This window comes from Micropterus salmoides, unplaced genomic scaffold (genome assembly GCF_014851395.1).
Source record: "Micropterus salmoides isolate LMB-PRFRI ecotype aquatic unplaced genomic scaffold, ASM1485139v1 Ms_hic_scaffold_13, whole genome shotgun sequence".
NCBI lineage: Eukaryota > Metazoa > Chordata > Actinopteri > Centrarchiformes > Centrarchidae > Micropterus > Micropterus salmoides.
In genome coordinates this window covers 14,229,416-14,243,182 of record NW_024040374.1, presented here as the reverse complement: position 1 = coordinate 14,243,182, position 13,767 = coordinate 14,229,416, and the positions used below count along the sequence as shown (strand labels likewise).

At 38.7% G+C, this 13,767-nt stretch overlaps 2 protein-coding genes across 2 annotated transcripts; both read right to left on the bottom strand.

Moving 5' to 3' along the window:
* Positions 1-3,266: 3,266 nt before the first annotated feature.
* Positions 3,267-11,606, bottom strand: LOC119900585 (5-hydroxytryptamine receptor 3A-like). The gene is made up of 10 exons (XM_038715672.1): positions 10,730-11,606; positions 10,497-10,551; positions 10,011-10,174; positions 9,615-9,659; positions 9,372-9,478; positions 8,542-8,711; positions 7,779-7,942; positions 5,236-5,446; positions 4,895-5,104; positions 3,267-4,598 (listed from the first exon to the last, which is right to left on the bottom strand). Exons 1-10 carry the CDS (start codon positions 10,754-10,756, stop codon positions 4,315-4,317), a joined length of 1,437 nt encoding a protein of 478 aa, XP_038571600.1. The 5' UTR covers positions 10,757-11,606; the 3' UTR covers positions 3,267-4,314.
* A 524-nt stretch (positions 11,607-12,130) lies between these two features.
* Positions 12,131-13,511, bottom strand: LOC119900584 (receptor-transporting protein 2-like). The gene is given in 3 exon segments (XM_038715671.1): positions 12,131-12,411; positions 12,414-12,523; positions 13,246-13,511. Coding segments are annotated over 3 exon segments (585 nt in total). The 5' UTR covers positions 13,503-13,511; the 3' UTR covers positions 12,131-12,193.
* Positions 13,512-13,767: the final 256 nt, after the last annotated feature.

Genomic DNA, 13,767 nt, shown 5'->3' with positions numbered 1-13,767 from the left:
AGTTACATTGCCGTGTTTATTTTAAATATAATTCACAACCAATAAAGCATATTTACAGGTTGTGATTGTGAATTTCCAGGACCAAACAGAGTCGGAGTTGCACCGTCTTTTAGGTTAAACGTTGAACTGTTGCCGGTGTTCTGATGATCTATGCTGCCTTGCTGAAAAATGCTACCATAGCGCAAATCAATAGACTCAACTCTACTCGGCCCTTCTCCGTTTTCCATTGCAGATAGTATCCAGAGATAGTACGTAGCTTGTCGTCATAGCGACGCCACACACAACTGCCGTGACGTAATGTTCAATGCGATACACACACCAGCGATCCACACAGATTTCTCTTTTTGAAGTTAAGACGTTTCAACATTCCTCAGAATGTAAAAGACAGATAAGCAGTATGAAAACCTTCCAGTTGTATTTTCCTCTGCCGTTGTTGCTGCAGCGGTCTGTGTGACGGCGGGAGCAGAGGGCTCTGTGAGCGGGCGGCTGGCCGGCCTCACACGCTCCTCCCACGGGTTGGCACAGGCATCCCCCACAGCCACTTGCGGAGCTCCTCAACTCTGAAAATATTCAAGCACATTTTTGTAGATAAGCCCTGTTGTTCTCCATGATTAGTTTAGAGCAAAAGACTGTTTATTCCTGTAGATTGAAGGGGGGTTTCACGTCTGGGAATTGGCGCTCTTTTGTTCGACCAAAAGTAACATAGAGTAAGGTACACCCTTCCTAATTGGGTGACGAAGAAGTGACCAAACGACCAATGGCTATGGTCCTGGGCCATTTGGAGGAAAAGACCCGCCTACATACCTGGAGGATATTAACAATTCATTTTGCGAGAATCAGGACTGTAAGCTGTAAATCTGAAAAGAGGAACAACTTTCCAGTCCACTGCAGTGTTTTTGTTTTGTTGTTTGTTCTGTAATGCCATCTTTTATTCACCTATTTTTTATTAAATTTTCTAGTTAATTTTCATTGGATCCAGCCTCTCCTTTCTCAAAATCTGAAAAAAAAACGCAACACTGGCCTCTGTCTGGCACACACAATGATGATGCAGTGAATAGTGAATATTCTCTCTGACCAATCAGCAGTCTGTCGTGTTTTCACATTACATTTTAGTGTCCCTCAGCTTGCTTGGAACCTCGACGGAGGTGAGGTGATACGAAAAAAAGTACCCGGAAGCAGGTACAGGTACAACATTTCTACAATGGAAAACCAAACAAAGGTGAGTCGAGCCAAGTCGAGCTGGTAATGTGCAGTGGAAAAGGGGCTTAACTAAAATCAAAGGGCCTCCGCTCAGCCTAGCTTGGTTTGAGGGCGTGCCTGACCCTGCTAGCCGCTTGGCAAGCTTTATGATGCATTTTCAGTGAAGGAAGGGAAACGAGTAGCATGTAGCTGCAGTACCGTTATTGATTATATGCATGTTGACCGGTTAACCCTACAGCTGCGCACATCGGCCCATCTAGCAGACAGGGTTAACCTCCTTCGTGTTGCTGTGCATTACCACCACCACTCCACTAGATGGCGCTGTCACAAAGAACTAGGGTCCTAGAACTGCGGTCCCAGGATCGCAGGGGTCCTGAAACTGCAGCCTCCGGTACTGCAGCTTCATACTATTGAGGGAAACGGCTGGACTACAAACGAGCTGTTTTCAAGCAGTGAATTCTATTACTTGAAGGGGTACTTTACGATTCTTATCTAATACACTTTTTGTTAAATTCGGCAAATATTTCCTCATGTCAATTATGAAAATAAACCCTGACTCAGCCCCAAAACAGCTGAATATTTCTGAATACAATTCTTGACATATAACAAATGTGAGACATTATTCCACTTTTCATTTATCATTCTTGAAACAACTTCAACTTTACTCAGTTACACCTCATCACTGCCAGCACTCATGATTATTAATTATTATTACACTAGGGCCTATATCTTTCCTGCTAATTATCATTACACCTTTGGTTAATAAGCTACTGTATAATACTGTAGATATCCACATTTATTATCATTATTAGGCTGTATTCTTAGATTTGTATACTTTGTTATATTCTCTACTCACTAACTTCAACTACCTGTTATTTCTATTCCTTTTATGTCCTGTGAGTATCTGCAACAAAGACTTCACCCTCGGAAATCAAAGTATTCCGATTAGGTAGGTGTCACCGTGGAGACGGGTGTCGAAGTGTTTCTAAGCCTCGACACAATTCCGGCACAATTGCTTCAAACGTTTCAATGTTTCACAAAGCCTCGCTTCGCCCATCACTATTAATTTCCTGTTATTTCTCCTGTCGCCATCACGCATGTTCGTCTCCTCTCTCTTTCTCGCATACAATAGCGCAGGGTTGCGCAAGATCATGCAGATATGTCGTAACCTGTCAATCATGTTCAGCTGGGAGGGGTAATGATCGTTCCTGATTGGCTAAACTTACTAAAGAGACATTACGTTTTTTCAAAACATTTTTAAGTTTGTTTAACCCTGTGTTGTCCCTGGGTTGCAAAGTGCATATCTACAGTTTTTTTTTTTATTTTATTTTTTTAAATAAACTTTGTTTATTATAAATGACAAAAATAGTCAGATGCATACAAAAACACAGAACAAAGTCAGAGAGCCAATACATTTTCCATATCACAAATATATATGCATAAAAAAAAACGCACAATCAAAACATACATAAAATTTTCACTTATCCTTATCAGATAGCTAACACTATGGGGGGAAAAAACAACCAAATAAACAAAATAAATAATATATATATATGTATTTCAGAAAAAGAAAATTAAAGAATACATGCAAGAAATAACCAGGCACGGGATACAAAAATTCATCATACATTAACAATACATAAAGGATATATTAAGCGCCATAATATCAGGGAAGCTTACCAAATATACTTTTATAACACTCTGTGAATCTGTTACTTTTGTTATTGTCTATCAGGGAAAGGGATTTGAAAAGTGATAGTCCCTACAGTAGGAAACCATAATAGTCATCATCATCATCCAGACAATAAAAGTGTGTTTTTCATTTAAGACCCAAAAGGACACGTGAGTGTTCAAGGTGTCCAACATTAATGTGATTTTGGGTAGTGCAGATAAGATAAATAAGATTTAAGTAAGTAAGATTTTTGTTTTACAGTACACTGCAAATGTACACGTTGTGATCCATGTTTTCCTTTTCTAAAACAAAATACTTAAGTCTGAACAGCTGACAGGAATGCTGTTTTGGTAAATGATTTCAAATGACCCTCCTGCTTGCCTCCTGGCAAGTTCTGCATATTCAGAACTACATGTACTATGAATCTTCAAGATTAAAAAAACTATTGGGTGTAAAATAGTTTTTTATCATGGAGTTTGCTTATTATGTTATTGCATGTGGGAAGGTATGAAGACATATATTGGGCCAGGCCACTTAATTCATCATGCATCTGAACAGCATTCAGTTATATTTTAGACGACCGTGTGCTTCCAGCTTTTTGGCACAGAGCCCTGGACTCAACCCATTCCAAAACGTTTAGGATCATTCGAAAGGCTGATTGTGAGCCAGGTCTTATCGCCCAACATCAGTGCCGTAACTTGCTAATCCCTGCAGCAAAGTCTTGTGATTAAATGTCCACATACTTATGGCCATGCTGTAGGCCTATAGCATTTTTATTCTACCAAATTATTTATTCACTAACTAGACAAATGTTTATTGCTTTGATTTTTAAAAACAGTCTTAAGTTTCTTCATAATTTTAGAGATTGGGTTAAAAATTGGGTTATAAATTCAGTAAAGGCATGGCATTTGTTGGGATTTTTGTTAAAATCATAATCATAGCCTACTATCTATAGATCAAATGACAGCTGCTATTTATCTTACAGGATTTATTTCATTGTTATATTCTCTTTTGGGTGAGCCACTGATAGCAGATAACTACATTTTCTAATTATGTTGGCTCTTGACTGTCAACGATAGGATTCAAAACTGACATTAAAATTACAAAATCAATAAAAATAACAATTGGAACATGATTATTATGTTAGAAATGAATGTCAGTCGAAAACTGAAAAGAATTTCTTCAAGTCATTTTATTTGTATAAAATAGTTTCCTCAATCATAACACAAAGGGGTTTAAACTATAGGCAATATAGTAATAATTTAATGTCCAATAGTGATAATATTTCCATTATTATTAACAACTAGGCAATAACTTTGGAGTTTGTATAAATATCTAATCAAATCAAAATAAAAAAATCATGTATTCCAAAAACATTTGAGTCACTCCATACATACATACATACTGCAGAAATTGAGCCCCTTAAAGCATACAGCAGGTAGTTACTGACCATATGAGTTTACCCAGATAATGATGATGGTAATGAAGCTGACTGATATGAAGAGGAGGTAGATGCCGAACAGCAGGCGGTCTATGACGAAACCCACCTGGATCCATTCCTCCGATTTCTGGCTTCCACCCAGATGCTGCTCCACTTGGAGGCGGATGGCCTGGAGGTCCCTGGCCAGGCTCATCAGCTCCTGAAAGGCTTTTCCCTCCACCGCTGGACCTTTCTCCTCGAGAGGCCTCTCATCTGCTTTTTGCTGTGCCAACACAGGTTTCATGTCTAGTTTTAAAGGAAAAATGTTGAATTTTTTTCGTTTAAAGTGGTGTATGTGTGACAACCATCATGTTGATCCATCTGATGTACTTTGTATATTCAGTCATTTTCTAATTAATTTTAACCACCATAAAACTACCTATTAATGGTATACCTCAATCCCTTAGTCTTCTGAGACAGGCAAACAAGACAGCCCAGAATTTGCAGAACAAACGCAGACTTTCTGCACCTCATAATGCACATGACTGCATGAATAGTTTTGCCTTTGTGTGAAACCACATCCCAAGTCTACCTAGTCATACCTAGTGCAGCAGGATTGTGGATGACTGTGTCCTCTAGATCTCTGGGCTTTGGAGGAAGCCGTACCAAGCAGCCAAGGATGTGAAGAACAAACACCCTGACCCAGTGAGGGACGGGAGGGAAGTCAGCAGAGCCGCACAGCAGATTGGTAATGATGATAGTCTCCAGTAGACTTGCCACCATCAGAGCCAGGCAGATAGAGAAGAACACATCTGGCAGAGAGAGCCGAGTGAGATATGTATGTCTAAAGATGCTTCTTAGTAACAACTAGATTAACAGCAGAATAAAAAAAACACATTTAAAAGCAAGCTACAGATATAACAGGTTTCAATAGATAACTGACTTATGAGAGGTATGGTGTTTCCAGTGATAGGCAGCAGGTCGTTCATGATGAGCAGGAAGACTGTGTAGCCCAGGATCAGGGTCATCTTGAAGGAGGATCGGTCCACAGTCTGGGGAGGCAACAGGAAGCTGAAGAGGTCCACTGTGATGAGGAAACAGCTCGGGATCAGGAGATTCACCACATACATGGTGGGCCGGCGCTTCACTCTGATCTGCAGAGGGAATAAAGCAAAACGCCAGGCACCTTTTCTGTTCAGTTTTGAAATTGAAAAACTGTATATTTAAAGGGTAATGATGATTAAACGAACATACAGTGCAATTTTGAGTTAGAGAAATCGTCAGTCATAGTGAAAATGGAAAGACATCAAGTATTTCCCTGTTGTTTTAGCCCTTTCATGCATGAATTATGACAGCCTCTGTCAGGATTTTTTTCCTATGTGTTTTTATTGCTCTTTAGGCATGCAAAATAAAAAACATTTTTTCAAACAAATTTTTCAAGGAGTTTTTTAAATGTCCACTAAGGTGGACAGCATGCGCCTAAGGTTTTAACTGCAGAAATATTTATTTAACAAACCAATGAATAAAATAATATGGTATGCGAAAACTATATTTTCAAGGCTGTTAAACTAATGTGGTTACATATTTTAACATATTCTAATACATTTTAATGCAATGCAAAAACATTGAACCTCACGTCTGACTTCTCAGCCTCTCTTTCTCAGCACCCTCAGCTCCACTATCACTGCTGCTAGCGTTTGGGGTTCCACCTATTTCTGGCAGCCATTCATCATCACTGCCACTAATATTATCCTTACTTGCTGATGGAATTTGCTCCACTATCCTGAATGTCTTTCTATTACTTGCTGCAACACACTACATGTTACTCACATAATGGAACTAATCTGCACAAAATATTGTTTTTGTTACAAAAACTGCAAGTTTTACATTCTAATAACATAAATCCATTGATTTACATCCAAAAAGGTTAGTGCACATAAAGTATTTTCAAGAAATACAGTAATCAGTAATAGTTAATTGTTTTTGAAATATAGCCAGCAATGCATAATGTCCAATTTAGTGGACAGATACTGTATCTGTTTCTGCTAGGGTTTCCCAAAGCAGTTTTTCAGGTGTGCTGTACCAAGTACTTTGTGCAATCTTACACAGGATGGGCAGGTAAATATACGATTTCCACATATTCGGGATGCTCTGAATGAAAAAAATAACTTTTTTACGCAGTGGCTACTTTCCTTCCTGACTCTACATGGCGCAAACCATTAAAACACGCAAAACCCTCATTTAAATACTGCCACCTCCATTGTGATTGCACCTGTTGTCATCTACGCAGTAATTCAGAAACAATAAACAATAACAATAAACAGAAATCCTGGTCATCGGGTCCCAGCAGATGGCAAATCAAATACTGCCATCTGCTGGTTCCCTAGTAAATCACATTAAGCCTGTGGCAAAGAACCTTGGTGTTTGGTTTGATAGTAATTTAAATTTCGAGCAGCACACCACAAAGCTTGTTCAATCATGTTTTTATCAACTTAGAGATATAGCAAAAATTCGATCTATGTTAACTTTTAAGGACACCAAGACCATTTTACACGCCTTCATCTCATCATGCCTGGATTATTGCAACAGCCTTTTCACCTGTTTAACCCAAAAATCTATTGATCGACTCCAGACTGTCCAGAACTCAGCTGCCAGGCTTTTAACCAGAACAAAGAAATATGACCACATTACCCTATTTTAGCTTCATTACACTGGCTCCCAGTATGTTTTAGAATTGACTTTAAAATTCTATTGATCACTTTTAAAGCTCTTCATGGCCTCTCGCCTTGTTATATTTCTGACCTTTTAGTCCCATACGCACCAGCACGTACCTTGAGATCCTCGGGCAGAGGTCTGTTGTCTGTTCCAGAGTCTTGACTGAAAACTAAAGGGGACAGAGCGTTTGCTGTCAGGGCCCCGAGGCTCTGGAACAGCCTGCCCGAGGAAATCAGGTCAGCTGAGTCAGTGAACTCTTTTAAGTCCCTTCATAAAACATACTTTTATAGGAGAGCCTTTCCCAATCTTATTTGACTTTATTTTATCCCTTTTATTTTATTCTATTTTACTAATTTTATATTTATCTTAAACGTGTATTTTAGTCTTTTCTTTTCTCTTATCTTGTATTGTTTTTGTATTATTGTTTTTTGGGTATTATTGCCTTTCCACTTGTTAAAGCACTTTGTAACTTGTTTTTCAAAAGTGCTCTACAAATAAAGATTATTATTATTATTATTATTATTATTATTATTATTATTAATTCTTAGTTAAGGTTACAATAGGTAACTACAATAACACATGCAATATTTTGGAACATATACGCACTTCTGTACTCTTTATTCAGGGTGTTAGTAAATTCGGCCCATAGTATCTTCACTGTACTGCAACTTCACAATATAGGTTTGCTTGCTTTTAACCCAGTTATCCACTCTTTCAATCTAATCGTGAAATGCAGCTTACTGTCAATTTAAGACATTATAATCAACTTACATGAAATGCAAGCTCATCAATGTATTGACTTTCATCAAGTCCTGGGTCGTCCTTGTGGGAGGTGATATCCAGCAGCTCCCACTCCCCCATGGTGGTCATCACCATCTTGGAGTTTTCAGTGATGTTTTCTGCAGACGTGCCCAGTAAAATCTTTACGTCCATCGCTGGGGAGAGATTAACAATGAAATCTACCATCCGGTAATTGTCAAGGCAGATAAACACACATATCCACATTAGAGAGATGTAGGAATTAATTATTTATTATTATATTCATGAAATTTGCATAGATTATATATATATATTTTATTCATGTTTGTTGTTCCAAACTCCTGACAAAAAGGGTAAAAATGTTGAAAAAAAGCTAGAAATAGTGGACCCCTCTGAAACTCTCTGTGATTGTGCATAGACTACAGGTGAATCAATTTGCAATGACTGAACTGAAATTGGCTCATAATGCAACAGATGTTGTCATGGTGCATTAACAATAAAACCTTTGTCCAGAGACACAGTGAACCTAAGGTATCACACGTCACATGGTGTTTTTGTTATAGTTTAACTTTGGCTTGCACACAAACGTTTATTAAATACATGATTATTTGTCTGTTTCCTTTTTCCTTTGGTAAGTGGCCGTGGTACAAAATAAGCACAAAAAAGGCACTCTCATGCATTATTTTTACAGAAGGGACAAAGCTTACTTACTGCCTCTTTACGGTCACATTTCCAATTCTTTTGACCAAAACTGACATTGTGTGAAGTGCCTTACCAAAGTGCAGGTAGGAGTTGAAAGTCAAAGTGCAGTTTTGTATGTCGAAGGGGAAGGTGTAGATATCGAGGTTACAGGAGCTGACAACTTTGACTGGAAGAGCATCGTTTATCATACCATTGCTATTCACGTACAAATACGGGACAAAGGGAGCGGTGTTTTCATCCATACTGCAAGACAGGAACCAGCAGAGGAGTTATGAGTGAAAAGTTTGCAATATGAGAGCATGGTCCTATTTCTAAATTATAGCATAAAGCAGAGGAAACAAGAAGTTCTGGCTTCACATTTTTGGCCTTTGCCCAGACTGGGTATCTGTTCTTCCCATCAAAGCCAATCATTTCAAATAATTTCACGATATACAGCAGCGCTAACTAGTCAGTAAGTTGTACAAAGCACAGTCATGTTAGGTTCAGCTGCTATGTGATACTTTACATTGAATTTATCACAGAGACAATAGAGTCAAAGGACCTAGCAGTGGAGAGCCCTGCTTTCTGTGGTGCTTTGGAGAGACGCAGTTTGCATTTCAGAATTTAGATGTGTCACTTTTTGCTGCTGCCCGAAATACTCACTAGACCACCAAATATGTATTAATCTGCTGCTGAAAAGAGTCACACACAATTTATTCCTGTTTGAGTGAAGTTTGGTATGAGCTTTGAGATACGGACTAACACATCATTGGTTTTGGTCTTTTCATGGGACTTGTTGACAGTAATAAAAATGTTGTGTAATACCAGCCTTATCCTTAACAAATAAGTATTGTAAGAGTGTGTTGTATGTACTGTAAATACAGTGCCTGGTTTTATATAGAGTATATATAGTATGGAACTCACAATTCATTGATTACAACATCTGGAATCCAAAACTTTTGTCTGGGAAGAGATATCCTGCTGGTTCCGCAGGTGATTGGGTCCCAACTGATAAACTCGTTTATCCACCACTGAAACAACAAAACTGGCATCAGCACGCAGAGCAGGTATACCATAAGTAACAATCACATAATTCACAAAAAATAATCCCACAGTTGTCTTTACACTACTGACTGCGAAATTAGAATGGAGGTTTACACTACTCACATAATTAAGCCAAATGTAAGTGATCAAGAGTTGAGCCTTTTCATCCTGAAAGACAAGATACTTTAACCTAATGTGTTTTTTGGGGGACAGCACGAATCCTTAAGGAAGTCTCAGTGGAGCACAGCAACACAAAGACGTTGTTTAATGGAGGAAACATTTGGTTAAAGACAGGAGAATGATATGTGTCAGTTTTCTTGTGACTCTTTATTGTTTATCAATATTAAATGTATTATACTAAATTATACATTTATAAAGCTCCTCCTTGTATATAAATGACTTATTAGTGATTTGCCAAATTTACTATACATCAGAGGAATTTCATTCTAAGAGAAGTGCCAAATGCTAAATAAAGGGTACAATGCATATACACACTCAGTCCACTCATCTGCAACATACCACTCCTAGTATCCCATACATGATGAAGTCTGTAAAGATGTTGGTGCAGGTTGTCATGTTCATGACAGGTCGTATATCGCTCAGGTTAAAGACTGGATTTAGAGCATTCAGCAGGGCGGGTTGGTTTGGCTGAGAGCAGTTCATCTGAATAGCACTCCACACACCTGATGAGGAGATTTGTCATAAGTCCAGTCATAAACATGATTTGGCTCCTGTGATTTTCAACAAAACAGAAGACCTGCAACTTACAAAGTGCTCAGCTTTAGTTTGCCAGTAAGCACTGGGATTTTGATTGACTTACAGTCTTCCAGTATTTGGCTTGACAATATGGCACATACAATATATATAGTTCAGCTGTTCATGCAGTATACATTGTTCTGTGCTTTCATGATTCGTTACTGGTGCTACCTTGTTGGTTATGTTTCTGAGAATAACTTTTGATGTGAGGAAGACCTCATGCCTAAAAGTCCTTACCCAAAAGCTTACCTGGTATGAGAATGACAAACATGACCAGAGTGGGCCTGACTGATGGAGGGAGACACTAAAATAGAACAACAATTGTTTCAATTTAAGCACCTAAAATATTAAAACCATTTACGTATTTAGGTATTCACTATTAAAGAAAAGGTTATCAGTTACAGAGACAGTCTATTAGAACTGATGCTGTGTTTAGTCTTAGAAATAACATACAGAATGTGCAGCAGGAGAAGTTACTTTACCTTCAGTATAATGTCCTTGGATTTCATGATGTCAAGATTTAGTCTTTATCTTTCTACAGCTGTCAAATGAAAGCAGTTCTTCAGTATAGCACAGAACACACAGAATAATCCTCACACTGCTTTATGAGAACATTTACTTTTATTTGTCTATTGTATCAGTCATCTAAAATGTAGACAGTCTATTTAGATTCTAATAAGTCTGCTGATCTTATCCATAAATAACCATTGCCAGACAACAAAGACAGACTCACCACTTACCTGGCAAACCAACTCTTGCTAGACTAAATTCAGCCTTAGTGAACAAGATATACATAGCGCCACTGTAAACCAAGCGTGATGTGGACAAAGTCCTGGCAAATGATGTGGGAAATGGAAAACTCTGCAAGGCGGCTACTTTTCCTGCAAGTGGTTTCATACAAAATACAGATAACCCACAGTTAATGGGTTGTATCGAAGTGTGTGACTTGTAGATGGTGACAAATGACCACAGCGGCATCAGTGTCACACCTGCCAACTGTACGCAAATAAGCAGTGGGTGGCCTGAAACATATGTTCTCTGGCCTCACCTCAAGCTTTCTGTCAGCCAACCCTTTTTTTGTTTTATATTAATGTTGTCCATCAAAAAATTAAACAGGCTGCACAACTCTGCTCCAATACACAATGCTTTAATCCCCATAACTCCTGCCAGTCAACCTTTTTTGAGACAGTGTGACACTTGTTCTTTGTTGTTTCAAATTGTTGTTTATCTCTTAATTCAAACAAATTGCTGAACACCGTCATAAACATGTAGTGCATCACTTTCTGTGTACCATGGACTAAAATTCAGACCAGACCAGTTGCCTTAGTGACTTTTTTATACGTGTCAGTATTCTTTGACAGGCCTTCATTCTCTCATTTAGTTCCATATTTACATATTAAATAATAATAAATACATTTGACCAATTTATTTGAAAACACAAATTACCCATACTACAAATCACAAATACATTTAGTTTGCTGCTCGTGCAAGCTTTATTTATCCATTACATTTCTGTTTGATAGAAGGCATGTTTAATGCTTTCGAGATAAAGAGTTAATATGTTAAAGAAACTGACTGCCAACAAGCAAAAACATGAAAGCATACATGTACTTGATTGTTGTATAGAGGAAAAATATTTAGAGGAAGCAAGAAAATGAAGCTGAATGACATGGGGAAGCGTCTTATTCTGCCAGTTGATGCTAGTATGAGCTCAGGCAGTAAATATCCATCCATCTATCCATCGTCAACCGCTTATCCTGTGTACAGGGTCGCGGGGGGCTGGAGTCTATCCCAGCTGACATCGGGCGAAAGGCGGGGTACAACCTGGACAGGTCGCCAGTGCAGTAAACATTATTAAAACTAAAAAAAATCTTCAAAACAGCTTGAGACAAATATGATTTATTTGTTTTTAATGAAAGAAAGGCTGACTTGAAAGCAACACAAGCTTAACTCCTTGTACAGATGCCTTGAATGCAGGCCTCACAATGAGCAGGCTCATGGGGACTTTTGACATCCAGGCTTATAAAAGGCCTGTTCCCTCTGCCCAGGTCTTCATGGTAGCATTTCATTCTTATCTTCTCCACCAGATTCTCCAGGAGGATATCGATGTTCTCTGTGGAGATGCTGGGCGTCTCCATTGGAGCTTTGTCGCACTTCTTGCATTCTGACGGAAGCGCCTCACCTTGACAACGCCCTGCCTGTCTACCAGGCGCATGTGGAAGACCACCATCACCTTGTTAGAAGGCCAGCCTCTTTTACACCAGCTGCAGTCAAACCTTGAAAATGAAAGCTGAAGGTAAAGAAAGTCTAAACTGGCTCTTTAACAAAATTAATGCCAACCAAAGTTACGATGGAAACTCAAGTTTTAGCTATAGACAAAGTTCTTGGAAGCAGCGACAATCTGGTAGAAGACATTATGTGATTGAGTTTACATGTCTTTTGGCTGACCCAAGTGATTGACTCTCTAGCTAAATAACATGGTGAGATACAAATGCATAAGGTAAATAGGAGGAGACAGAGCAATGTGAAGTCACCTTCCTCCTGATTACATTATGAAACCAGAACTCTTTCTCTGCCATTTAAGTGTTGCCAACCTAAAACCTATAGCTTAGCCAATGAGATTATTTCTTCTTTCAAGATAACTCTTAACTCCCAAATAACACAGCTTTTGTCACACTGTAGATGGCATTAATTTCCATTAACTTGACTCTTATCCTAATCTTAATCAGTAAACAAGTCTTTACCCTAAACTGGAATGGTTTACCTTGACGGGGCCAGTTTTTGTCCCCAAATCAGACGTGAGTCACCACAGTCTGACTATGTGAACAGATTTTTTTCCATTCAACTTAAGTGGTGCAAATACACATAGTACACACACACACAAACCTTAATAAACCTATAGTGCACCACTATACCATAATTTATACTAACCTGACATATACAATACTGTAAATACACACACCAACCATTGTGATTAACAATAGTCCAGCATACTCACCATGCACCTGTGTTCCTGATGTACTCCTCCCATCCCAGGTTTGGGCTGTTAGGCACAATACTTTCATCAAACTGCAGATGCCAGGAATCTCCTTGTTTAAGAATATTTGCTTTCATCTGGAAGATACTTGTCCACTCGGGTTGTGCCATCATCAGTGTCCGTGGTGCCCAAAGAGGATACAAAACAGGGCTGAAGGAGGGATGCAACTCACACAGCTGATCTGTACAGTACACAAACAACTTGTCAAAATGACTCATCCCTAGGCTGAGAGACTTTGACTGTGAACATACCAAAAGAGAGTTTCAGGAAAATGAAACCTAAAAGCTGAAAATTGGTTTCCTTAAGTTTCGGGTCTAGTTTAGTACTATGAATGGAGTGAGGAACGCACGTTTGTTTCACTATGACAGATGTTAAGCATATAAAAACATTACTCACTGTGACTGACAGTGCAGTTCTTGTATGTATTTCCAACAAACCGCTCATAATCGCTGCTGTCAGAAATGTAGTGCATCACTTTCTGTG